A 27,548-nucleotide genomic window follows, 5' to 3' on the forward strand; every position below is an offset into this window, starting at 1 on the left:
TAAAAACAATGTATTCTTTATTACTCTAACACAGACAGAACATATTGTACAAAACATAGAATACAGTTTAGGCGAAAGGGGGTCAAGTGGATGAAGAGACCCCAAAGTAACAGCAGAAAAGAACAGATAGAAAACCTAACCCAGTGCATGAGTCCTTTCTTCTACAGATACAAAATCTAAACCTGTGCGTGAGTCCTTTATTCTACAATACTCGGCCCATTGTCCGACGCGCCGGTTGATCTCGTAGGAGTGCAAACAAAATCTACTCTTTTACAAAACATAATAAAATAACAGTTAATCTGTTAACCACTTTAACCCTGTTGTCCCTATTATGGGCATGTCATTGTTTGCCTTTTTTCTCACCAACATTTTTTAAAAATCTTGAAAAATTGGAAGAAAAGATAGGGCATGAGTGGTTAAAAAGCACGTAGAGGTGAAAGGGGGTTAAGAGTGGGGCAGTTAGGATGAGGATGAGGTCTTCTTGGTTGGACCTCTGGGTTTATTGGCCTTTAGTCCTGGTGTGGTCTGTGTTCCCATCTCCATTAACGTAGACTTTGAGGCGACACGTTTTCTGGGGCTGGCCACTTTCTTTTGCTTTTTCACACCATTCGCTTCTGTGGAGGGGGGAAATATATTGGCATACAGTATTGTGACAACTACTACATTTCATTCTAAAGTTCACCTTAGTAAACAAATAAAATCATTTATATTCATTGAGCACCTTTTTATAAACAAAAAATGTAAAACTCTACCTTTCTGCTTTAGGATCTTTTTCTTAATGGGCGCTGCGTCCGAGTCGTCCTCATCTGATGTGATTTTCTTTGGGGTCTTCCTTTTCTTCACTGGAGCTCTGTCTGTTTCATCATCATCATCATCCTCATCTGATGTCTTCTTTGGGGCCTTCCTTTTCTTCACTGGAGCTCTGTCTGTTTCGTCATCATCCTCATCTGATGTCTTCTTCTTTGGGGCCTTCCTTTTCTTCACTGGAGCTCTGTCTGTTTCGTCATCATCCTCATCTGATGTCTTCTTCTTCGGGGCCTTCCTTTTCTTCACTGGAGCTCTGTCTGTTTCGTCATCATCCTCCTCTGATGTCTTCTTCTTCGGGGCCTTCCTTTTCTTCACTGGACTTCCGTCTGTTTTGTCACCTGCATCCTCCTTATCCGATGTCTTCTTCCTCTTGACAGCCTTCTGAAACATATGAGTGTGAGTGAGTGAGTGAGTGAGTTAAGAAAAAAGGATGAGTGTGTCGATCAGATCTCTCGGACCCAGGGGCGTTGCAGTAGGTCAAATGGAACTGGTGCATGGCCTTAGTTTCCCTCAAGCGTGTCCCAACTAAGTTACAAATATGAAAAAGCGAAAGAACATCCCCAACCCAAACATGGACAGGTGCTGAGCAAAGAACAGTACAAAGAGAAAATAAACGCTCACACACTGAGGGCTCCAATGCGTCAGATGCTTTATTGCACCAAAAGAAAAGCTGTGACGCTTCGAGCTAAACGCTCTTCCTCAATAAAAATTGCCACGCTAATGTGATGCGTTGCGAGAGCTCGTAGATAAGCTATTTTCGGAGCAGGACACCATGGTATGAATAGATATAGAAAGAGACGGGTTTTCCCTCAAACCCTGAGACTTCCATCTTCCTTTTTTTCCCCTCTTACCTTTCTTTTGTGACTATCTTTTCAATTTGACAGAAATGGAGGAGGGGGAGGGTGCGTCACAGCCCATGAAGGCACATGGGATCTCAGGAGAAAGAAAAAAGTGGAAATCCTGTGGGAACGGTATATGGCTCCAATCTCAAAGTTGGACTTCATGTGACCAGGGTTGCCAGATCTGCTTATTATAATTTCCCGCAAGATTTTATTTGAAAATAGCCGAACTACAAGCTCACAACGCGTCGCGACACGTTGTGAGCTTGTAGATCTGCTATTTTCAAATAGCTTATGTATATGTTAAAGTGCTCATGTGGCCCATAGTCGCTTCTTTTGGGCTGGTTTTCCTAGACCTGGTTGCTTGTTTCTCTCACATAATCTGGCAACACTTCATGTGACCTGCCTGTGACGCAAGTCGTCTATGACGTATCTATAATAACGTTTGACCCCAAATTTGGGCAAAGTTTCATTCTGTTCCAAAGCCCCTTTGACTTCCATTATAAAATGTATAAAACATTATGTGAAAACAATAATAGTGGTGGTACTTCTGTGGCCAGCGTGCATGTTGCTGTCGTACAGAAAACTCACATCTCCATATTCAAACTAATGCGTAAATTAGCGCACTACTTGATCCTACTGGAGCGTCACACAAAAGCATCAAAAGAAGTGCGAAGCGCTGCGCGTTTTGAGCTTCGGTTTCCACCCGACAGAGACGATATAAAGTCTCCTCTCACAGAACAGAACGCTGTAAAACAAAAAAAATATACAAATAAACATACATATATATATGTATATACACAAACATATATACACACATATATATATATATATATATATATATATATATATATATATATATATATATATATATATATATATATATATATATATATATATATATATATATATATATATATATATATATATATATATATATATATATATACACATATATATACACACACACACACACACACATACATATATATATATGTATATATATAAAATATGGTACACACATCAAACTGGGGATCCTTGAAATAAAAAAATGAGAATCACTGATGTACTTAATGGGGGCAAATCAAGCCCCCTCTCCATTCTTCCACCTATCCCTCCATTCATTCATCCACCTATCTATCACACTCCATCCTTACCAGACTCTATAATGAACACACCCCTCCCTGTCTCAGACTTGAACTATCCGTCACCCCCCATCCATTTTTTTCCCTTCACTTGCCTTCCATTTTGACAATTGCTACCCTCATGATCGCCGCCGCGGCGCCCGCTGAGGTGAACAGATTGGCGGGATAATTACATACAATAACCGGCGCCGGGGCCAGGTAACCTCTCGGCTGGCACGGGCCACCTCCCCGGTGGCACCGACCATATGTAGCCAGCAGTGCCGCTGTGTTGATGGGGGGTGGGGAGACGGAAAGTGTAACCAGGGAGAGAACGAGGCAGATTACCTCATTTATTGCACTGTGTATTTAGGGGTGCAACTCTTAATTGAACGTGTCGATTTAAGATCATTATAAAAAAAAGTCAGCCATAATGTAATGAAAAATAATCGATTAATAATCAATCCCTCTTTGGGCCATGTTATTATAGCGGAAAAGTAAACAATAATAATACTTAAAATAGCCAATCTACGCACTCACAGCGCGTTGCAGCTTGCAGATTGGACTTTTCAAGTTTTTGCACAACACCGTTGTGCAAAAACATGAAGTACAGAATAATGCCTAAGTGGCTAATTGATTTGTTGATATGAAAAAAAAATGTTTACACACTTCTCAATTATTCGATAAATCTTAAAAGTTAGATAATTGCTGCTGTCGGGCATAAACCTCTTATCTCCATATTCTAACCGTTTTGAGTTTTTTTCTCGTATATTAACGCCCTACTTGATCATACAACAGTGTCACGCAAAAGCATCAAAAGTAGCAGATCTACAAGCTCGAAACGTGGGGCGAAGCGACGCGTTTTGAGCTTGTAGATCTGCTACTTTTGAATTTGGATCCTGAAAAGTGACGGTTTTGGACGTATGAGGTTTCCAACGGACAGGCAAAATAAGATAGTCGCAGCCCTAGTGTGAAAAATATCAGGGAATAAAGACATACTTCAATAGAAACTTTATACAGTGAAGGAGGAGATTGAGAACCTGTTGGAATGACCTACGTTAATTGCTTCAGAGATAACTTATCTCTGTCCAAGGTGTAATAATACGTAAGCACAGTCTGATTAAACAAACAGTGCACAAACCGTTGCACTTCTATGACTTCATTGAACTCTTTCTTTATGGTCGGGTATGTTAATACTATAAAATATAACTAGCACATTTGCAGTGGTTGGAGGTGAGCTCCCTGCTCTTCCATTGAGACATGTAGACCCTGGTGTCAGGTAGGACATCTACTGGGTGACACGTAGTACTGCCTGAACCTCAGAGTGCAATGTCTCCTCTGACCAAGCGGGGTAAGCCCTCTAGGAGGAGCGGTAGAAATCTGGCCTCTCACCCGAGAGACATGGGTGTGTATCCCAGGAAGGACATTAAAGTCACAGATTGCAGCTTTAAACAAGTGAAGAAAAAAAGTTTAAAAAAAGTGTATTGAATCAGTCAATCTATTATTATAATTTAGACGAAGATGACAATTCATTTCAGCAGGAATTAAACTATTAAAGCATGGATGCTGGGAATTATGCATGGTTCACCATGATTCATGCAGGAACGAACAAACAACCATTTTTATTTCAAGGACCCAAGCTTGATATAATGATGTTTCTTTGCTCTGGGACCCCAATCTACACTGCAAAGTCCTCAGTGTTATTTTAATTTATGAGAGTGTACCGTCAATCATTTAGCTGGGGACCCCCTGGGACACCCCTGAGGACCCCTGAGGGTCCCCGGACCACATTTGAGAAACAGTATATGAAGCCATGTGAAATGGGTTGCGTTTTTCTTTTGTTATGATTGTCATTGATGTTATTGCGCTCTGTACTTTTTTAATACAGTAGAGAAAAAAACTGCCCACTGCTACAACATTAAATATAACTAGTGATGGACGCATCGTGAGCTTTTCATTACAACAAAAAAAAGAAAATACATAAAAAGAAAAGACTCCACATTACAGAGTAATTTGTACTGGAGGAGCAGCAGGAGTATTACAGTATTTTTCATTAGTTTTTGAATTCAGTTTAGTTTCAGTGAGTTTCCAGAGGGATTTTTCTCATTTCAATTTAGTTTGTATTGTTTAAAATAACAGCACACTATCAAATACTGTTAAAGCCTAAAGAGAACATGTAATACCATGGCATCGATACATGTTTGCCCACCTAGAGGAAGAACAACATTGTGATTGGCTGAGAGGTGTCACATGGGGGTACACTAATGCTCTGTAACTCTGTTAATGAGAACAATTAATTAGTTCACTGCAAAATAAATAAATAGCACCTTGATTTGTGTTTAGCAGCCGAAATGCCAGAGTCCAGGGGAAAAAATAATAACAGAAAAGTGAAGAACAAGGGGCACACAAGCTTGAAGAGGTCAACCAAATTGAAAAGAAAAAAAAGAAAAGAAAACCTAAATGGGCTCCATTTTAGGCATATCTTTATAGGCATGTCTTTATAAAGTGGCAGATCAACGAGTTGTGAGCTTGTAGATCGGCTATTTTTGTAGCATGACACCGTTGTACGACTAAGTATACAACTTGAACCCTGGCATCGCTGTTCTGCGGCGAACACCAAGCACAGAGCCCTGGGGGACTCTGGGGGGAAACATTAAGCTTGTACATCTGCTAGATTTTTTTTGCAAATCTTTGAATATGTATATTTTTGCAACAAACACAAATCTTTGCTTCTGGGGGATTCTACAAATGTCTTCTAAATCCTAACACTTTTTTGAAAAAACGTATGTTGCTATATATATCAGTGGTTGTCAAACTTTTTTCATGTCAAGGACCACCCAAAATGATTTGGCCGCGGACCCCCATCTCCAAATATTTTGCTCGCTTAAAAACAAAATTATATATATATATATACACACTCAAAGATTTGCAAATAAATTCACAATTTTTTCAAAAAATAGCAGATCTACAAGCTCATAGCACGGCACTCAGTGCCGCGCTATGAGCTTGTAAATCTGCTATTTTTGAATAGCCAAATAAATCTTAAAATTACAAATCTAAAAGTTCCCGGTCTTAATGGGTTAACATCCATATTCTGGGGGGGGAACATTAGCCGATCTACAAGCTCACAACGCATCGCAACGGGGACGCGTTGTGAGCTGAAGAAGTGAACACTTCCGTTTGACCATTCTCACCTTAGCAGGGGATGTGGGACCGGCTCCGTTGAGCGGTGCGCCGAACTCCAGCTTGCCGTCGTCTTTGGCTCCAGTGGCCTTCAGGCCGGCCTGCAGGATGGAGCGCAACTTGTCGTACGGCGGCTTGTCCTTGAAGTCCAGTGACTTCGCCACCTCCATGAACTTCTGCAGTTCATCTACATTAAAGCAAAAAATGTTCTCAAGAAACTGTCGGGCCAAGTAGTCCTACTCTGCGATTTGTGAAACAGGGTGAAAGGAGCCCACACACACTAGCACTGCGTTTCATTAACAATTAGCATAATATGTCAAGTTTTTGGTAGCCACACCGCCAACCAGCTGAGGAAATTGCTGATAAAGGATTTAACCTTTGCTTCTATGGAATATCCAAGATCATTATGATTTTCTGGAGGAGGACTGAACATGTATTCTATTGCTAGTTTGACCACTTAAAATACTACAGAAAATCTACAAGCTTGTAGAGATGGCATATTTTATGTGTGTGACACGCTTCTATAGACAACATGCTGACGATTGAGAACTTTAATCCATGCATCTAAGAACACAGGGGGAGATAGATAGAACACAGAAGAAACTCTCCGCGGTGTATTTGTGAAGAGCTTATTGTGATTTTTTCCCCCCGTACGAGTGAATCTCTTCCATTCACTGTGCTGCTACGGAAGTCACAAACTAGTTACTTACACACAACCTACATACCCATCTGTCGAGTGTGTGTGTGTGTGTTTTGTTATGCCATAGTCTATTGTTACAGCACACACACTCACACCAGGGTTCTCTAGCCCCAGAATCATGCCTAATTCTGTTTGGTGTGACTTACTAATTTCTCCGGCAGACAGTGCAAATACACACACACAGATGGAACGGTAAACAACGCTAGCAGTGGAGCAGAAAGGAAGTAGGTGAGACACTGGGTGCCACTTCCCTTTCTCTCTCCACTCATCGTTCTCACCCCTTTTTAGTGTGGTTGCCCTAACAGGGCAACCAGACTATAGTACTTGATGAACTTTAATAATCTTCTTCCGGATAAACAATACTTTGGCACACTACTCCTCCCACAGTTTTTCCCCCCCAATTTAGTGCCATATGTCAAAATGACCGGCCTCACCGGGAATCGTGTGCTTGTATTTTGCTAAGAGATTGGTTACATAGTTTTATTGATATTGATTTATTAGTGCATTAAATGTCCCCATCCACTTTAATGGAAAAGTAAAAAAACTCAAATTCAAGTATTTCTTTCTCAGAAACTGTAAGAGCTAGAGTTACCAGATTTGGAGGGGAGGTTAATAGATTATTGCAAAATTATTTAAAAAAAAATCACACCAGTCGGCCACATGGTGGCGCTATAACAGCCCACTTTACCTTTTGGCCTATAACTCTTGAACCGTAGGTCGTAAAATCAAAATGTCTTTTTCCCTAGATTCCTTGGGTCATGACGCAACTCCCCATATAGGCCACGCCCATTTGCGTCTGGATAGATTTTTTTATATTGATTTATTAGTGCATTAAATTTCCCCATCCACTTTAATGGGAATTGCAAAAACTCCCATTCAAGTATTTTTTTCTCGGAAACCATAAGGGCTACAGTTACATGACTTGGAGGGGAGGTTAATAGTTTATTGCAAAATTATTTAAAAAAAAATCACACCAGTCGGCCACATGGTGGCGCTATAACAGCCCAATTTACCTTTTGGCCTATAACTCTTGAACCGTAGGTCGTAAAATCAAAATTTCTTTTTCCCTAGATTCCTTGGGTCATGACGCAACTCCCCATGTACGCCACGCCCATTTCCGTCTGGATAGATTTTCCGCCATTTAGAATTTTCTTCAAAACAGCCCGTTTTACCAAAAATGCCAAAAATCACGAACGAAACATCCAATCGATCCCAAATTTGAATCACCTGTCGAGGGTGGTTTACTCAACGAATCCCCAAAAGCATTTCCACTTTGACCCATAGGGGGCGCCACAACTCTGCAAAACGTAACCGTTTGATGCAAAAACATGATTTTTGGGGGGATCACTCCTCTCAAATTGAAAAGCAGGTGATCTCAGGAGTGACATGACGATGTCATTGGCCCGCTACATTTGTGGGAGGGGCTTATTTATTTTAGTGGGAGGGGCCTATTTCTTCAAATCAAAACGCCATGTATCACGAACACAGGATCCAATCAGCACCAAATTCGAATGGTACGTCACGCGACCTCCGACGGTATTCCTCCAAGCATATTCCTCAAGTCCGGGCGGCGGCAACCTGCGACCGGCGACGGCGCAACCACACTTTGCAATTTCCCATAATTGCGCCGCGTCTAGTTAAATCTGTTCCCGCACACGCACACACACACACACACACACACACGGTTCCAAGTTCAAACAGGAACTCGCACCAGAGAAAGATAAACGTCAGAGGCGTTATTAGCTGACAGGGCAGCAAATGTTTGCCTTTCTGTTAAGAGTGTGCAGAGAGTTGTGTATTGTTGTCAAAGGCAAAGCCTGAGCATGTTCTTACTAAATAAAACATGATGACTACCCCGGCCCATATAATAAAAAACTAAGACTAGACTTAATCAAAACTAAACTAAAACTAAGCCTTTTCAAAAAATTAAAAATAAACTAAACTAGCAAAACCTAAAAACTAATTGGAACTAAACTTAAAATTGAAAACAAAAAGTTAAAACAAAAATATACAAACTAATGAAAATGCTACACTATAATAACCTTAAGTTGAGATGGTGATAAGGAGTCTCATCTGGTTCTCGTTCTAATGCAACAGCCAGGGCGGGAGAAGGCCTAAAGTGGAGGCACGTTGGAGGCGAGCAGTTAGCTAGCGCTGATGCTAATGAATTAGCGCCCATAATGAGTGAATCATTACGAGCGCTCTTGTGAAAGGGAAAAGACACTTCCTGTCTCCTATTTGTGCGTGTCTCTCTATATTTGCATGTACTGTATGTGCAAGAGATAAAATGCATGTACACAGGTGACTGTGTGTGTGTTTTACTTTCTCTGTGTTTTTATGAGAGTGATTGGGAAATGCTTTGGCTTTAATTTTGCATAATTACTGCTCTTGCATTAGAGGCGATAAAGTGCCTTGATGTACAGCATAGGGCTGGGCAATTACGGTAACCGAAAATGTATTAAAGCCGATATTTAGAACAAATAGCCGGCTTATAAGCAAATAATCGAGAAGCAACGTTTTTTTAGCTCGACACAAAAACATTCTAATAGTTTTTCCTAGTCTACTAAATTGACTAGTCTGATTACAGGTAACCACTATTTAATACTTTGTGGTACAATGGTGGCCTGCAAAAATAGCCAAACGAGCTTGTAAATCTGCTATTTTCTTCTTTTTTTTATATTCATTCAATAATCATAATCAAGGTAAGTTTGACATAACCGTGCTATTGATTTATAGTCATCCCTAGTACAGCAACTTTTTAGATCTGTTTAAGCCTTATATTGTGTAAGAAGTAAGTCTTGCATGTTCTCCCCGTGTCTCCTAGGGTAGTTAATACCCTCACAAAAACATGTAGTAATCCTGGTCGCTATACCGCCTCCCCCATGACAGCCGGGGCGCCTGATGGAGGGGAAGGGAACTGGTTGGAATAACGTGTTCCTTCCACGCGCTACGTCCTACCAGGGAAACTCCCCCGTCAGGTGACAAGAAGGTCAGTTGGCTCTCATGCATTGAAGGAAGCATGAGCTCGGCCCTGGCCTCCCTAGGCTGTGGGGGACTGGTGTAGCGCCCAGGATCACTTAGGAAATTGGCACCGGGTGAAAAAAAAAGGGTTACAAAAATCACGGGATACAAATTTAGTTTAAAAAAAAAAAAAAAAAAAAAATGTCTTGTGAAACTGAATATATACCGTAATCATATTCCATTATAAACCACTAAGATTTACTTCCAAAGCGAAAATATTTTGTCTAGCGGATATAAGGAAGTGGGGTATCCCTTCGTGGCAGTAACGTGATGACGTGTCTAAACAATGTGAAAACGGAAGGCGACATTTCTAACAGCATCAGCCAGAGCTTTCCAATGAGGCGCCAGAACGTCATCACGTTAGCTTCGACGCGTTACCAGCGTTACCGATCCAAATAAGGGTATTTAAGTCACAAGGGGTTTCCTAGTAACCGTGGGAGATAATATTTTGGCTTTGCAAATAAATCCTAGTGGTTTATAATGATTATATATTCAGTTACACAAGACATAGTACCAACTGAATTGGCTGAAAGTGCTCTAAAAAGTCGTGGGTTTATTTTCTAGCAGTGCCGTTTCTGATGGAGATTGCATCTCCATGTTAAACTGCGGGCCTCTTGCTGTCGTCACTGATCACATGACCCAGGAAAGGGCCTAAATTATATAAATGACATAGTTTAATGTTGAAAACCGGTGGTATTACCCTTTAATGAGTCTTGGAGGCATAACATTCTGAAGCTGCTCTGGGGTTGTTCCAACACAAAGCTCTGTTTCATCAGCTTGCTGGTGATATACAAGTACGAACGCACAACAATCCCAATTATGTGACAGCGAGCATATTGATGAATTCTGTTTGACTACAACACTCTCTCTCTTTGTTATGTTTACCACTGAGCATTTGGTTAGGTTTGACCAACACGGCGTGTCTTCCCACTGTTTGACTTACATACTGTAACTCCCACCCAGACAAGCTGTGATCACAGACAGAAGTAAATTGCCTGGGCCTACAATATATCCCATGATATGGTATTATCCTTTACATGCACGTGTGTGTGTGTGTGTGTGTGTGTGTGTGTGTGTGTGTGTGTGTGTGTGTGTGTGTGTGTGTGTGTGTGTGTGTGTCACACCTGGTTTGTCCTGTGCAGGGAAACACTTCGACATGAACTCAGAGATGTTGTCCCAAGCCCTGCAAAGAGAAACTAAAGTTAGCATTTTACTTCAGTCAGTGTGAAGCATTTAAAAAAATAAAATCTGAAAAGGGTTTGATTTTTAAAGCCTAGTAACTGAATTACTTTCCATTCAAAATCTAGTTTCATTAGCACTACTAAGTAGTATATAGTATTCTTGAAAAAGTAATGGATAGAAAAATAATTGTGGAGAAAATATTCGATAGTTGCAGCCCCGCTCACCTGATTTTAGAGTCCCTGACATAGACGGGGTCTTGTAGTTTGTCCTCCCAGGGCAGACGGCCACAGAGCCACTGTACCATGCAGTATGCCATGATCTCCACGTCTCCTCTCCTCCCAGGAGCTAGGAGGGACAAACAACATTAACACTGTGCCAGGCTTGGTTCGTGGGGCAGTTCTGGAAGCCACCGCCCTTAGTGGCAGAGGGGAGAATGCCTATAGTTTTCTGATGGGACCGATTGGATGCCTCTGTGATACAAAGATGACTTCTATCGATAAAGATGCGCCGATAAGAAAAAACAGTGGAGCATTTCTTTAAAGGGATAGTTCACCCCCAAAATTACTTTTTTTCTATCTATTAGTCACCCCATGGAGACTTGAATTCATGGATATTTTTTTGTTTTTGTTCCATTCCTAAGCCAATAATTTGATGACCGGCAGCGGTTCCGGTAGGAGACACCGGGAGTCTCCTTTGTGTCTCCTACCAGAACCGCTGCCTACCGGTCCGCTGGTCATCCAATGTTTTGAAAAAAACTTATGTTGCTATATGTGTCAAGGACCCCAAAAATGATATGTATTTGACCGCGGACCCCCATCTCAAAATATGTTGTTCCAGGGAACCCAAGAAGCAAAGATTTGAGTAAAATAAATAAAAATAATAATCAAAGATTTGCACACATTTTAATTGTTTTCCCCGAAAATAGCAGATCTACAAGCTCAAAGCGCGGCACTCTGAGTCGCACCATGAGCTAGTATATTTGCTATTTTGGAAAATCAAAAAATGACACGGACACTTTCCCAGTCTTAACACATTGACCGCCGGGCCCGTAGTTCTACGGGCCGTTAAATCCAACGGTTAAGCGCCGATCCCGTAGCCTACGGGCTGTGGTGCTTTTTCCTTTTTTTTTTTTTTTTCAATTTTCCAGGGGGACCATTTTCAGTGTAACACCACCCGAAATCGACCGGAAGTGCGATCACGTTTTTTGTTTCCCGTCTGCCTCCATTATAAGTCGTACACAAAAAGCCCTGTAAAACCTGTACAGGACATGTAGTTTTTCATCCTCGCATTTCCCATGTTAACATAAACGATCAGAACTCAAACATGGCGGCTCCGTTTGACACGCGGTCTCGACGAGTAGACACCAGGACATGTGCCCGTTGTTTACAAACAGTGGATCGGGCAATCTAAAGGATTTTAACGGGGCCTATGGCGACCTGAAAAAAACAAAAAACAACAATAAAACCTTGGCACTGGTGAGTACATTATGAGATTAGCCCTTGGCGGTGGATGTGTTAATGGCTTAATGTCTATTGGGCATCATGCACGGTAAAACCCTGTGTTCAGTTATCCATTTGTTACTCTGACAGTGTACGAATGTAAGAAATCCAATCCAGGGAGCCCCAAAAGCAAAGATTTGAGTCAAAAAATATATATATTTATTTATTCAAAGATTTGCACACATTTTTAAAAAAAATCTTGAAAATAGCAGATCTACAAGTTCGCGGCACTCAGTGCCGCGCTAATCATGAATGAATGAACTATAAATCCCTGGTACTCACAGACTCCTTTGTGGGCATCGATGCTGGTGAACTCGATGGTGCCGTCGTGACATCTCTTGGGGTCCTCTTTGTACTCCTTGATGACACCCTCGGGACAGTACCTATAGGCCAGCCCATAATCTAGTAAATAGACCTACGAAATCCACAGAGAGACACAAACACAGGCATTCACGCATGCAGACAGACAGACAGACGACCAGGTCATGGTCAAAAACACCACTGAACACGTTCACACACCGGCGGCGGCCATTTTGCTCTTTACATAATACTTGGGGGGGAAACCTACGCTTGTGTGAACATGGTCAATTTCAAAATGCTGAAATTAGTCACTTTATTAAAGATGCAATCCATAACTTTCATGTCTTAACACATTGAGTGCCAAAAACGGTCCGGACCGTTTTTGAGGATCCAAACGAGAAGTGCCGAAAACGGTCCGGACCGTTTTTGACCCAATTCTATTTTTATACATGTGGGCCACGTGGGGCGCTAAAACGAAACTTTGACATCACCCAAGGAGTTTCTGAGAAGAAGAGGCTGGATCTGGCTCCATGTCAAAAATCCTTCCAGTCGGCGTTTTCAATGTTATCTCCTTGACTAAAAGCTTAATATCTCCATTTCTTTTTAACGTGGTGAAAACGAGCCGTTTTCGATCGGCGATCACGCTGCAATGGAGGATCGCGTTAGAAATATTATTGTTCCAGGCGTTAGTCGGGACCCTCCGCCGTCTCGCACGCACGCTTTGTTTACATGCACTTCCGCGTCGGGGCTTCTCACAGCACGAAACGTATAACGCAAGTGGATGGAAGAAATGCAGGCACTCAACGTATAATATTTTAATAAACCTCTGGCACCCAATGTGTTAAAGATGCAATCCATAACTTTCATGTCTTAACCAGGGATTTGAACCCTGGTCTCCCTTATGAGAGATTACCACACAGCCAATATGTCATGCCTGCTTGGTCAGGGGAGATATTGCACATATTAGCTTCAGGGCAGGCAGTACTACTTTAGTCAATTAGTAGGTGTTTCTCAATAGAAGTGTAGGGAAAACCACCTTCAACCACTGCAGATGTGCCAGTTACTGTATATTATATTAACATACTCTACCATGAATACAGATAGATTACAATCATGTTTTCTTCATGAAAATAAGTTCCTGATTGCAGCTATATTCAGAGCCATATTCAGAGCATCTATAATTGAGGACAGCGTCATCAATGCCGCTATATGAAGCTTAGGCAATAGAGGCCGCTCTTCCATGAGGGACTATAAGACAATAAAATTAAATACAAAGAATATATATATATTATGAGGAATGAAAGCTGATAACTGTAAGTTTGAACAATATGCCATGAGATATACTTTCATGTAACTTCCAATATTTATTTATTGATTTATTCATTAGCAAAAATAGATCTGACTTGTTTTCAAAAGGTGGCCGTCTCACTTTGAAAACGTTCAGCCACGAAGGCACTAGCTTTAGGCTGATGTTCTTGTAACATTCTCATACAGCACAATTGGCTACTGGTGGGTATAAAACGCAATTACAGGATAATAAATATGAACCGAAAATAACATAAAGACGTGCGCCAGACAAACATTGCTAATAACTCCAGGGCAAGTCGGGTTATCAAACCGGCATGGCGCGCAAAAAGACCTCGCCCCGCACCGAAACCCACAGGGACCCATTTCTAAATTGTCATTTAAAAATAGCGCTTTTAATAACGCCACCAACGATACATTATTAATCTCTAAATTAAATATTTGCCCCTGCCCCCACCTTGTTTGCTCGAAACAGCTCTCTGCTGCTGCTGCCGCCTAATCTTCCCAACGGTTGAATGGCGCACGGTAACAACCACACACACACACACCTTCTCCAGGTCCTAATTGAATGTAATATGTCTGATGTACACTCCGTCGTACGATGGTGTCCAGCATCGAAAATAGCCAATCTACAATCTCAAAACGCGTAGCATTGCGGCTAGTTCTGAGCTTGTAGATCGCCTATTTTAGCCACAAGACACCAGTGTACGACGAAGTATACCTCAGAAGAATAGGTCTGCATACTGTAGAATAGATGAACGTTTCACAACTCAAGGTGTTCATTTGTTAAATGTATTCAGAATTTGATTCTGGGATATTTCAAATACCGGTAGTTAGAAGTTAAGACAGAGCACCAGCAGGCAGGTGAACAAGACACATGCAGTTTAGTTAGTGGAACTCAAAAGTAGAATTGGCAAAAATACCATATGTTAACACATTAACCGCCAAGAACGTAGTCCTACGGTCCGTTAAATCCAACTGTTAAGCGCCGAGACCGTAGCCCTACGGTCCACGGTCTTTTCGCGCTATTCACTTCCGGGTTCACTTTCGGAATTTTTTTGATCCACTTCCGTTTCCGGTTTGATGACCGGAAATAGAATTATTTGGGATCCGGTTTTGACGATCACGTCCGCTCTCGTTCTACAGACGAAACTGAAACTCAATTCTCTTCCTGTAGTTTTTTCTCCTCGCATTTCACTGTTTAACGTAATCCGCTCTAACTACAACATGGATGCCCCGTTTGACACGTGGTCTTCACTGGGAGATACAGTGGGATGTCGCGGATGTAAACAGACCTTGTACGGCTCAATCTTAAGGATTTTAACAAGATCTATGGCGACATGAAAAAAACTAAAAAACAACAAAAACACCTTGGCACTGGTGATTACATTATGAGATTAACCTCTGGCGGTCGATGTGTTAATGTGGATGAGAATTCATATTTATGTCATATATTACAGACAGGTTATTTATTGGATAGTAAATTAATTGTTTCAACATTTTGAGTATCAAGGAGACATTTTCATTCCAAAAAACATCACCAAAGCAAAAGCAGAAACCTATTGTTGCTGTCGGGCAGAACACTTTCATCTCCATATTTCAACGTAGTTTTTTTTCGAAAATAAATGCCCTACTTCAGTGGGGGGGGGGGGGACCCCACATGATTTTTGGGGGGTCCCCAGATGACGTTGAAGTGACAATTTAAGGACATTTAAGACCTTTTCAATGTAAAAAAAATTAAATAGACGATCTACATGCTCACAACGCCTCACAATACAGTATCTAGCTGTGGAACAGAGTCAAACTAAATGTATTGCCTCAACTCCTACAATTCCAATTGCTCGTCAGGGTGGGGGGGTCCCCAGTTCAATGATTATTTTGGGGGGGTCGCGGCCTTAACACATCCACCGCCAAGGGCTAATCTCATAATGTACTCACCAGTGCCAAGGTTTTATTGTTGTTTTTTGGTTTTTTTCCGGTCGCCATAGGCCCCGTTAAAATCCTTTAGATTGCGCGATCCACTGTTTGTAAACAACGGGCACATGTCCTAGTGTCTACTCGTCGAGACCGCGTGTCAAACGGAGCCGCCATGTTTGAGTTCTGACCGTTTATGTTAACATGGGAAATGCGAGGATGAAAAACTACATAGGTTTTACAGGGCTTTTAGTGTACGACTTAGAATGGAGGCCGACGGGAAACAAAAAACGGGATCGCACTTCCGGTCGACTTCTAGTGGTGTTACACTGAAAATGGTCCCCCTAGAAAAATTTTAAAAAAAAGAAAATCGAAAAAAAGGAAAAAACACCCGGACCGTAGGACTACGGTTTCGGCGCTTAACAGTTGGATTTAACGGACCGTAGGACTACGTTCTTGGCGGTGGATGTGTTAACAGGTTGAGAACTACTGCCCTACTTCACCATACTACAGTGGGACACCAACATATCAAAAATAGGTGATCTACGTACAAGCTCACAACACGTCGCATCACTATGCCTTTTGAGCTTGTAGATCTGCTATTTCTGCAGTGAAAGTGAACACTGGAACACAGGATACGGTTTTGGACACACAAGGTCTTCCACCCGACAGCAGAGATGTGATATATTGTTGGTATGTCCCAGCGACTGACCTGGTTGGGGTCTCTGTAACTCAGGACCAGGTTGGAGGCTTTAATGTCGGCGTGCGCATACTCATGCTCATGGATGTACTCCAGAATGTCCAGCTAACAAGAGAAAGGACAGAAAATATTGTCTTTACATACATACTATGTTATTGTTCAACCCATTCAAGCCGGGAACGCATCTACAAATGTCTTCGTATGTTACGTAAAACGGATGTTGCTGTATCGGTTCTCAAACCTTTTCCATGTCAAGGAACCCCAAAATGATATGCATTTGGCCGCCGACCCCCGTTTCAAAATATTTAGTTCGAGGGATCCCCAGACGCAAAGATTTGAGATACATAGGTTTGCTTTAAAAAGTAATATATATTCAAAGATTTGCACACATTTTCCTGATTTTTCAAAAATAGCAGATCTACAAGCTTGTAGCAGGGCACTCGGTGCCGCGATATGAGCTTGTATATCTGCTATTTTTGAATAGCCAAAGTATAAAATAATGGTTACAGCTAAAATCTAAAAAGACACAGATGCGTTCCCGTATTGAATGGGTTAATATCTCATACCTTCCTTGTCCATTGTTTCTCATCTCATAATTTTGAGTTGTAGTGACACAATACCCATGAAGCAACAAAAGCTCATGTGACCTACGAGTAGGTGGAAAATAATGTGATTGTCGCTTCTTCTCATCTTGCCATTCACTGTGCCATTCCTGAATTAAGTGCCAGAGCGATAAATCATCTTAGGTCATCATTATAAAAAAGAAACCAACCAGGCGTAGCCCGAGCTGCAGGACCAGTTTTCTCGGGAACCTCCCGCCGCTCTGCTCAAACTTCTTCTGCAGGTCGGTGCCACACCTGTCCATGACCATGAACCTGTACCTGGATGTGGGTGTGGAGGAAATGGTTGATCACATACAAGGTCTGATGAGTCACACAACATGATTTGATGCCAGTGGTTCTCAACATGAGACATATAAAGGTAGACGCCTTCTCCGGCTCTTAAAAATATAACAGGATATTTTTATACAACTAGATTCTGACAAGTCCCGGAAAAGACACGCTGTGATTATTGGCCAGTAGTCAGGAAGTGTGCCTTCTCCAAAATGGCGGCCGCGATACACGTCGCTCCAATGAACTGCAGAGGCCAATGAAGTATCTAGGTTTCTATATCTATGGTTCTCAACCTTGAACATCTTATGTGTGTTTCGCGGCCCACACATCTGACCACTTAACACGCGTGCATTTTCAGAGCATGCTTATTTTAATCATCGATCAATCGATTGTGTTCCAGCTTGGATCAATGGGACTAATGTAGAGCACTTTAAGTTCCTATTTATCGGTATCATAAAGCAGAACATTACATAGCATGACATTTAAAAAAAAATATTATCATTAAAATCTTAGGGCTCCATCTTGCACGCCCCCTTACTATTTAGAAAACCATTGTTAAATAGTTCAAATAGCCGATCTACAAGCAAGTTTAGGCATATGGGGTAGGGCAAGATAGGGCTGTTAGTGTTTTGCCAATCATTTGGGAGCGTACTTGCAATAACCTCACAGGTTGAGAATCACAGTTTTTGCAACAACAACTGTTGTGTGCTTTAGCCAGATGCACGCAGGAGGGACAGTGAAGCCTCATTTATACGTAGTGGCGTGCCAGTGTCGTGTGCGGAAATAGCCAATCTACAGGCTCACAATGCGTCGCCACGCGACGCGTTGAGAGCTTAAGGGATCGTCTAGTTTCGGCGCACAACCTAGTATAAACACGACTCCCACTCAGCCTTTTTGTTCTGCTATTTTGCTGTCAAAAAGGCCAACTGCAGTTCTTACATGGTGCTTAACTACTTCTGCAACAATAACTGTGAATAAAAGAAGAGCGCCTTACTTTTTCCCTCCTTTCTCATGCAGACCAGAGCCCCAGTACTTTGGAACGCCCAGATGTTTCAGCTTGTGAGAACTCCTCCAACTCTCAACTGAAGAACAGAGGGAGGGAGGGAGGGAGGGAGGGGGGCAGGGGGGGAATAAATAAATAAACTTTACAAAATACACGCACACTTAATCCATAAAGACCGGGAACGCATCTGTGTCATTTTAAGATTGCTTTGGCTATTTTTTTTTATCTTGAATATTTGTGCAAATATTTGAATATAATTTTTAAAGGGAACATGTGTAACTCAAATCTTTGCTTCATGGGGGTCCCTGGAACAACCTATTTTGAGATGGGGGTCCACGGCCAAATGCATATAATTTTGGGGGTCCTTGACGTGAAAATGTTTGAGCATAAAGCAACGTACGTTTTTCAGAAAACTGAACATTTGTAGAATCCCCAGAAGCAAAGATTTGAGTTACAAATGTTCGCTTTAAAAAAAATATATATATATATATGTATATATATTCAAAGATTTGCACAAACTTCATGATATTTTTTTTTCTTCAGATCTACAAGCTCGTAGCGCGGCACTAGCTTGTAGATCTGCTATTTTTGAATAGCCAAAGAAATCTAAAAATGACACAGATTATTTCCCGGTCTAAATGGGTTAATTTGGATTCTGTGAAGTCTGAAAGCGTGTTAACAACACTTCCTCAAAACGACTGTGAAACAGACCGCAGGGTAAGCTAGATAAAAGTTGCTGGTGAAAAGTGGTGGAGCTGGTGGGTGACGCCAGTGACACTCAATGTAATAAGTGTAATTCCATGGGGGCGCGGGCGGGGGGTGGGGGGCGGGGGGATACGGGAGGCACGGCCGCAAGCTAATCTGCTGGCGGGACAAATATTTACCAACAACGCAACATTCTGCCATGAATAAAATATGAGTCTTTGGTTCCTTAGTAATATAACAGTTAATTGTCAGGGGAGATTGACATTTGGATTGTTATTATATAAAATGCAAAGCTGTGGCCTCGGGGCGAATGGCACCCGCCACCAGAAGCACGGTGTTGGGGACGAGTCCTCCTCCGCAAGGTCTCCTCCGTGGCCAAGCTAAAGTTCTTCTTCTTGTTTAGTTTTTTTTTAATTAAGAAAGTTTTGCACCGGCGGTGAGAGACTGCGCTGTGTTTGTGAGTGTGATCGTGAGACTTTATTTGTATTTGTTTTAATGCGCGTGCGTGCGTTTTATGTACGTGTGTGTGTGTATTGCCATACTTGTGAGGGCCAAATGTCCCCGCAAGTATAGTAGAATTTGAGAAATAGACATTGTGAGAGCAATTTCCTGGTCTTCAAAAGAGAAATGCCTGTTTTATGGTGCATGACACCAGGTATAAATCAGGGTTAAAAACAGCAAAAACCAAATGGTAAAATGGTGTTACGAGAAAATAACTGTATTGATGCATCAATTTTCATTTCAACGATCCAACCATATCGATATGTAAACAGCAACATATGGCATAGTGTGACTTGTATCCATCATAAATCGTATCGCCTTGAAAATAGCTTGTGCCTTGTATTTAGTCATGTTAAGGGTGTTATTACTTCACATTCCGTTCCATATCACTACACTATAAATGTATGGCATCTCTGCATGCCTGTCAAGAGTGTGAGTTTGTCCATATTTGGTCAAATAAAATGTCCATGTATTTGCCAGTGAATTATTGAGTTTACTCATTTATACCCATATTCCCTTAAAAGACAAATATAATTTTTGGCTAAATAGTTACTGTATCAAGTTTAAATCATATCGCGATAAATTAACCAATATCGTCCATCTATCGTATCGCTGTTAAAATGTATCGTTACACCACTAAAAACATTTATAAAACCAGTCTTAAAAAAGAGAAAGAGAGAGAGAGAGAAAGCGAGAGACTATGAGATACAATGTCTTGTCATACTCAGATTAGGCTTGGCAGCTCTCATGTAGAACTTGAGCTCAGAGAACAACGGGCCGTTGTCACTGGGCTCCTGTAGTGGAGACATAAGGAGAGAGGCCATCAACTCACATAACGGTGCTGTCGGGCAGAAACCTCTTATCCCCATATTCTAATTTTTTGTGTTTGTTCTGTAAATTAACGCTGTACTTGATCATAATACAGCGTCACACAAAAGTAACAAAAGTTGCAGATCCACAAGCTTGAAACACTGTTTTGGACACATGAGGTTTCCACCCAAAAGACGATAACCTACACACATTTACTTTATTTTCCTTTTTAACCACATAAAGCCTTGCATCCCTACTCTGGACATGTCACAATAGCCGAACATTTTCTGAAAATAGCCGACCTACAAGCCAACAACACGCCACGTTGCGTTGAGACTTGTGAGCTTGTAGATCAGCAATTTTCTGCGAAGAGATTCGGTGTAGATGGGAGAGTACAGACCCCTGGGGTAGTGCTGCACGATTAATCGAAAAAAATATCGTGATCTCGATTCAGACACCTATGCGATCTCGATTTTAGATTATGACGATTTTTTTTTCAATTAAATTTTTTTTGCTTAATAATTTTATATTTACAAGAGAATTGTGTGAGAATCGTGTGAGAATCGTGATCTCAATTCTTATGGAGGAAAATCGTGATTCTCATTTGAGCAAGAATCGTGCAGCCCTACCCTGGGGGTATCCATTCAACAATGTATAGGGGTTTACATGGTTAAGTTTTCGTTCAAACATGGGTCAGTCAAAGATGCATAATAAGATTTGCCAAAATGAAGTAAAACATACAATATTGCATTAATTTCAGCCAATATGGGACAATGAAACCATGGCGGGGTTAAAAAAAATGTTGGATGCAGAAACTAAAGCATATGTAAATGGAAGCATATGTAAATTATGACGGTTTGATATGCACATTATCCAAAAGATCGTCACACCCTAAGAAATTATGACATTTTGGCCAATCTCAAGTGTGGTCGGTGGTTTAATAACGTGGGCAGAGCTATCCATTTCTGTGGGTTTAAAAAACAACAAAGGAATGGATAGCAGTGGTGAATATAGAAGAGTCAAACCTCTGAATATCAGGCTATTTTTATAACAGATGTAAGGGCTGGGTTTACAAGCACCACTGCAGCAGGCACCAGTCAGTGTTAACACCGGCTTACAGAATTGGTTAGGCACACCGCCAAACACCTAATTACAGCTAAATATGATTTCAGAGAAATAGCTCCAGGCGCTACTTAACATTTAGCCACACATGAGCTTCTATATCACCCAAATCTGTTAATTCACAGTGTAGGTGGTTCAGCGATGGCATTGTAGGTCTGGAGCAGGGCTACTCAACTTAAGATGGCTAAGGGGCCACTCAGCAAAATACCAAAAGTCCAAGGGGCCGCCATAAAAATTACGGTCCTATTTTGGATTTTTCGATTTTGTAACACACAATAAAATGTACATTTTGACATCATATTCAGGGGTGCACATAACTTTCCGTTTTGTCAACGGGGGGGGGGGGGGGGGGGGTTTCAGCACGGTGCCCACCGGGACAGTTTTGTCAACGGGGGGGGGGGGGTGCTGCGCGAGAAAAAAAGGACGCTTTGCTTCCAAATTCCGCCGAATTTCGCCGTTTTTTTTTCACTCACGCTGTTTGGTGAACCCCCCAAGGTTGGTGCCCTGTGCTGCGCTGCTTTTATCCGCCAAATTTGGGACGTTCACGGCATATTTTTGCACCATTACGGTACGTTCATCATCGGTGACTGACGAGTGCCTCTAACAGCCGCTGCGTGCAGCGGGCTGCGAGTCGCAGCCTGTCTGTGTGTCAGGATGCGAGGCTCACACAATCACAGCATGCGTCCCCCTGCGCCTATGGCTGTACATGGGGCCGACACGTGCTTTAGCGTGAGTGTGTGAGTGTGGCTTCAGGAAGTAAATCTCCAGGCTTTTATTTTTTAGTTTTGCTAAAAAATAAAAGCTTGGAAATTCCGGTCCCAGCTGTTGGTACGCAAAAGCGCCTCGCGTCGTCTGATGTGGTGCTCATTATTTATTTTGGGTGCGCATGCGCACCTGCGCACCAGTTATGTGCACCCCTGATCATATTCTTTTCACTGTACCAGTTTATTTTGTGTGTATGTCCAGTGGCATCAGTTCAGCAAAAGCTAAGGTATGGCAAGGTTAGGGTTGCCAACTCCCAGAGATTGAAATAAGGGACACCTATCCTGGGCGGGAAAATGTGGGGGTCAAACCCCCCCAAAAACCCCAAATGCATAGAAAACTATGCATTATACCTGTAACAATTGACGCACCTGTATGTATGTCTGTCTGTTTGTTTTTGAAAAATGTTTTAGCAACCCATACATTTGAACGGAAATGTATATTTTTAAAATGTATATTTTTATTTAAAAAAAAAAAAAAAAAAAAAAAGGTTTTTTTTTTATTTTATTTTTTTTGGGGGGTTTGACCATCGGGCCGCCAAGACGCGGCGTGCGGGCCGCATGCGGCCCGCGGGCCGCGTGTTGAGTAGCGCTGGTCTGGAGGAACACGACCGACCTATGGCCTATGACCCCCACCCGCAAGAGCCTTGACTCTCGGTTTCTCCCCTAAAATGTCTTTCCTCCACAGCAAAATAAATAGATAAAAGTATAAAGTAATAATGGTAGAATTTACCATCTCATCTATAAAAGCAAAAAGGCTTTTCTAGGCGAAATGAAGGGGGGAAAAAAGTAATACACATGTCGATAACAGGGTTGTTGTAGCTCTGTAAAAGTTTTTTTTTTTCTGGCATGGTTTAGGTCTAGCCAACTTCTTAAAACGAAAGGTAAATGCCTAATACCTGCCAAAAAAAATTGCTTTTATCCCTCATCAACTAAGTATTTTACTTTGGCCACCTGCGTATCTAAGCAAACAGGGAAATGTGAATTGGTGCAATTAGTTAGTCTTACCACTTTGATCACATACGGAGCATCAGCCCCTACAGCTTTCGCCGAATTTTCATCAGCTGTAAAATAAAGAGAAAAGGATTGAATACGACTTGAATGAAATTGTGCGTTATACAATCTACTGCACAGTAAAATGAGTTAATTTAACTATATTAAAAAGGTGTAGTAAGTGAGGTGATTATTTCTTTACAATAAGTGTTAAATAGCTCTATATTCTGGCAGTAAGTCGGGTAGTGTCTGTTCAGTAACAGGGGTCTCGTTAGTAAACAGAAAATACATTTTCAGGTCAGGATACCAATTTTATCCAATCAGGAGAGAGACCTCACACAGGATAAATGAGTGAAATTGGAAGTGATGTCATGAAGAAGAGAGCAGACACAATTGGAACTAGGACACCATCAAATTGAAGCTGATGAATGGTCACTCTCCTGATTGGATGAAATTGGTTTATTATAAGAGCTGGAGGGACGGTGAGACTGCCGTTACTGAACAAACACTCTACAGTAATGAATGATTACTATCAGAATATAGCTTTAATTTTTCAAAAAAGTTTAAACCAAAAAATATCACTTGCACCACCTTTAACACATTCACTGCCAGGGGTTTTATCTTGCCAGGCTGTAGCTTCTGCCAGCATTTTTAAGCATTCTGAATTTCTGACTAATCTTTCAAGAACCACAGAATATTTATCTCCAGTATGATCGATCCCCTGATGGTTGCTAATCACGGAGGGTTTCACTGTACTTCCGTGAAAAGAAAATTTGTCATTTGTCAAAACTCTGCCAACACATCCAGATACAAGCATCTTCAATGCTTTCCAGCACCTGCACAAACACTGGAATAGCATGTTTTTCTAAATCATCACACGTCATCCATGAATGAAGATAAGAATGGCCATACATCATCTTAATCCATTAAGACCGGGAACGCATCTGTGTCATTTTAGATTTATTTGGCTATTCAAAAACATAGCAGATCTACAAGCTCATAGTGTGGCACTCAGTGCCGCACTATGAGCTTGTAGATCTGCTATTTTTGAAAAATCGTGAAAATGGGTGCACAATGCACATCTTTGAATATTTATGAATGTTTTAAAGCGAACATTTTTAACTCCGATCTGTGCTTCTGGGGGTCCCTGGACCAACATATTTTGAGATGGGGGTCCGTGGCCAAATACATATCATTTTGGGGGTCCTTGACATAGAAAGGTTGGAGCACCACTGATATAGCAACATAGGTTTTTGCTATATTAGGATTTAAAAGACATTTGTAGAATATATATATTCAAAGATTTGCACAAATTTTCACGATTAAAAAAAAAGAATAGCAGATCTACAAGCTCATAGTGCGGCACCGAGTGCCGCACTATGAGCTTGTAGATCTGCTATTTTTTTGAATAGCCAAATAAATCTAAAATGACACAGATGCGTTCCCTCACTCGGTGCTGCGCTATGAGCTTGTAGATCTGCTATTTTTTTTATAGCCAAAGAAGATCAACTATCCACCCCGCTACATTACTTACCCAAATAGAGTAGGCCAAAGCCCCCTTGACCGATTGGTGCGCCGAGCTTCCAGGATTTCTTCCCCACATCTGTGAGGACCTCTCCCGGTGGGAACTCCTCTGCCATCTTCCTCTTAGGAGGGCCTCTCGGCTTCCCTGCTGCCTTGGCTTTAGGAGGCATCTGAGACACACAGAGGAGAGGAGTACATCCTATCAGTCTACATCACATGGTTCTCAACGCGGACCCCCAGGGCTCCTTGAAGGGGTTCCAGGGGGTCCGCAGCTAAATGATTGATAGGAACCAAGGTCTGTAATACGAATTGGAACTCAGAGTTGGATTAACACTGAGGATTTTATAGTGTAGATTGGGGTCCCAGTCTGAGATGGCGATTCTTCAAAATGTCTTCTAAATCCTAACAGTTTTTTTAAATGAATGTTGAATGGTGCTACATCAGTGGTTCTCAAGGACACCCAGAATGATACGCATTTATAACATTTTGTTCCAGGGATCCCCAGAAGCAAAGATTTGAGTTACAAATGTCTTTAAAATATATATATATATTCAAAGATTTGAACAAATGTTCACGATTTAAAAAAAAATAGCAGATCTACAAGCTTGTAGCGTGGCACTCGGTGCCGCGCTATGAGCTTGTACATCTATTTTTTAATAGCCAAATAAATCTAAAATGACAGAGATACGTTCCCGGTCTTAATGGGTTGAGCAAAGCAACACATAACAGCACAATATTATCAAATGCGATCATTTAATTTTACTAGCTTCTCATCAAACTATGTTCTTTTTTTATACAACTCCTGGAGATGAAGATTACAGTAGCCTACAAGTAAACACTGCATATACATATATTGAGATGTCAATCTACACAGAGTAGACCATGTGAGTTCGTACAGCTGTATTCATAATGGATACAGGACCACACAACTGTCAAACATTTCTTTACCTGTCACTGAGTGACAACATGACATCAATAGTGACTGCTTTACTTTCATAAAGTTCATAACCAATGTGGCATACATTGCTCGTATTATAATAGAAATGCTTGCCTTTATTCTTTAATGTTTTAGCACATTGAATCCCCTTTCAGTTGAAATGTGCTTTACAAATAAACTTGCCTTGTCTTTAGTTTATCCGCTTCTTGGAACTGCTAATGTTGGGAGCGAGATGACCTGCATTTTACTTCTACATTGTCATACAGCCTACTTTTGTACTTTGACTCAAGTAACATTTTGAACACAGGCCTTTTACTTGTAACAGAGTATTTGTATATTGTGGTATTACTACTTTTACTTAAGTCAAATATCTGAGTACTTCTTCCTGATCCACTGATGAAAAGTTATTTCATTAACGTGTTTTCTTTTCTTTTTTCCATGGAACAAAACACGGAATACAAAGTACAGCAGTCTGTACGCCTTGTTGTTGGTTTCCAGTCCATGTTCAACTAAGCATCCGGTCTATAGCCCGCCTACCCCAAAAAGCTGCATCCTGTCATTTCAACACAATCATACGAACCACTTCCGTATCCGCTGAATTCTGGCCAGACCGGATATGCAAGCTGGAAAAAGCGAACGTTACACCAGCTTAGCTCGTAGAGAACTACGACACAGTTTAGTTCAACCGTACAATGACCGAGAGAATGGCCGTAACACTCAACCAGCCAACTGTATCTATGTATTTAGCGTTTCATTTAAGGACGGAGAGACGTGGGTTCACGTTACAACCTACATGCTAAGTAAAATAGCCACAAACTACGCATTTATGTTGCTGTAGCATTAGCCATGGTTCACATGACGCTCGTGTGGAACCACTTGTTCCGGTTTTTCGATTTATTTTACATTTACAACTCTCACATGTACATATACGTTCAGATTTCAAATATAAAGTGCTGACCCCATGCCACGGATGTAACAAGTTGAGCCGGCAAAGGTCTAAGTACCTGTATATTCCGTATTGTGCAATAAAAAGCTTTTTAATCCGATCGCCGGATTTGTTCCGAATTTTCAACGATGCGTTCAACTATGCGACACTATTGGTTGGGAGGTGTATTGCACTTTGATACATTACAATAAAAAATAGAAAATGGCCACCGATCGGATTAAAATGCTTTTTATTGAACAATACGGGAGATACGGGTACTTATCGCGGGCCGGCTTAACTTGTTACATCCGTGGTCATGCGGTAATCACTTATATTAGATATCTGAACGTTTATGTACATGTGAGAGTTGTAAATGTCAAAATATCAAAAACCAGGAACAAGTGGTTCCATGACTGGCTCACGTTTCAGGGCTAATGTTGCTGTAGCATTAGCATAGCTAACGTTAGCTACCGGCTAGAAGTGACGCAGTACACTTCCGTGTATAATTGAGATTAGAGTCGCATTAATACGGCTCCGTGGTACACGGATAGGACAAATTCAAAGTGAAATGCAAACCTTTACTTTGTTGTCACCAGGTTAATTTCCTACAGCTCCACCAAACTTCCCGCAAAACTCCACAGTCAGAAGGACGTGCTCGTCACGACTCGTTCTCATTGGTCAACGGTCGCCGCACGCGCTGACGTCTACCAACCTCTGACGTAATCGTCGTAATAAAACAGCGGTACTCCAGGTCAGTTTTGCAGCTCCAGCAATTCCTTGTTATTTGTAGCCGCTTTTTGTAT

General features: G+C 41.4%; 1 protein-coding gene across 4 annotated transcripts; it reads right to left on the reverse strand.

The window, feature by feature from the left end:
- On the reverse strand, window positions 1-27,410 carry vrk1 (VRK serine/threonine kinase 1). 4 transcript variants are annotated; one of them, XM_080413540.1, is made up of 13 exons: window positions 27,322-27,410; window positions 24,894-25,053; window positions 23,375-23,430; window positions 20,398-20,467; window positions 18,459-18,546; window positions 17,344-17,452; window positions 16,584-16,676; window positions 12,635-12,767; window positions 11,078-11,198; window positions 10,796-10,854; window positions 5,962-6,137; window positions 753-1,185; window positions 1-614 (listed from the first exon to the last, which is right to left on the reverse strand). In XM_080413540.1, the coding sequence occupies exons 2-13, from the start codon at window positions 25,051-25,053 to the stop codon at window positions 460-462; spliced, it is 1,653 nt and encodes a 550-aa protein (XP_080269666.1). In that variant the 5' UTR covers window positions 27,322-27,410; the 3' UTR covers window positions 1-459. The 4 variants fall into 4 exon arrangements, with proteins under 4 accessions (XP_080269666.1, XP_080269663.1, XP_080269664.1 ...); XM_080413537.1 differs by having other exon boundaries at window positions 753-1,188; XM_080413538.1 differs by having other exon boundaries at window positions 753-1,188; window positions 27,328-27,400.
- Window positions 27,411-27,548: the final 138 nt, after the last annotated feature.

Source organism: Gymnoscopelus braueri (assembly GCF_963280865.1).
Source record: "Gymnoscopelus braueri genome assembly, chromosome: 19".
Lineage (NCBI taxonomy): Eukaryota > Metazoa > Chordata > Actinopteri > Myctophiformes > Myctophidae > Gymnoscopelus > Gymnoscopelus braueri.

What these genes read in the sequence shown, in the direction of transcription:
- vrk1 (XM_080413537.1), bottom strand. Translation starts at nt 25,053, where the DNA reads ATGCCTCCTAAAGCCAAGGCAGCAGGGAAGCCGAGAGGCCCTCCTAAG. An exon ending in AGCTGCCAAGCCTAATCTGA is followed by an intron (nt 18,547 to 20,397) that starts GTATGACAAGAC and finishes TCTGTTCTTCAG; the next exon opens with TTGAGAGTTGGAGGAGTTCT. An exon ending in TGCAGCTCGGGCTACGCCTG is followed by an intron (nt 16,677 to 17,343) that starts GTTGGTTTCTTT and finishes TTCTCTTGTTAG; the next exon opens with CTGGACATTCTGGAGTACAT.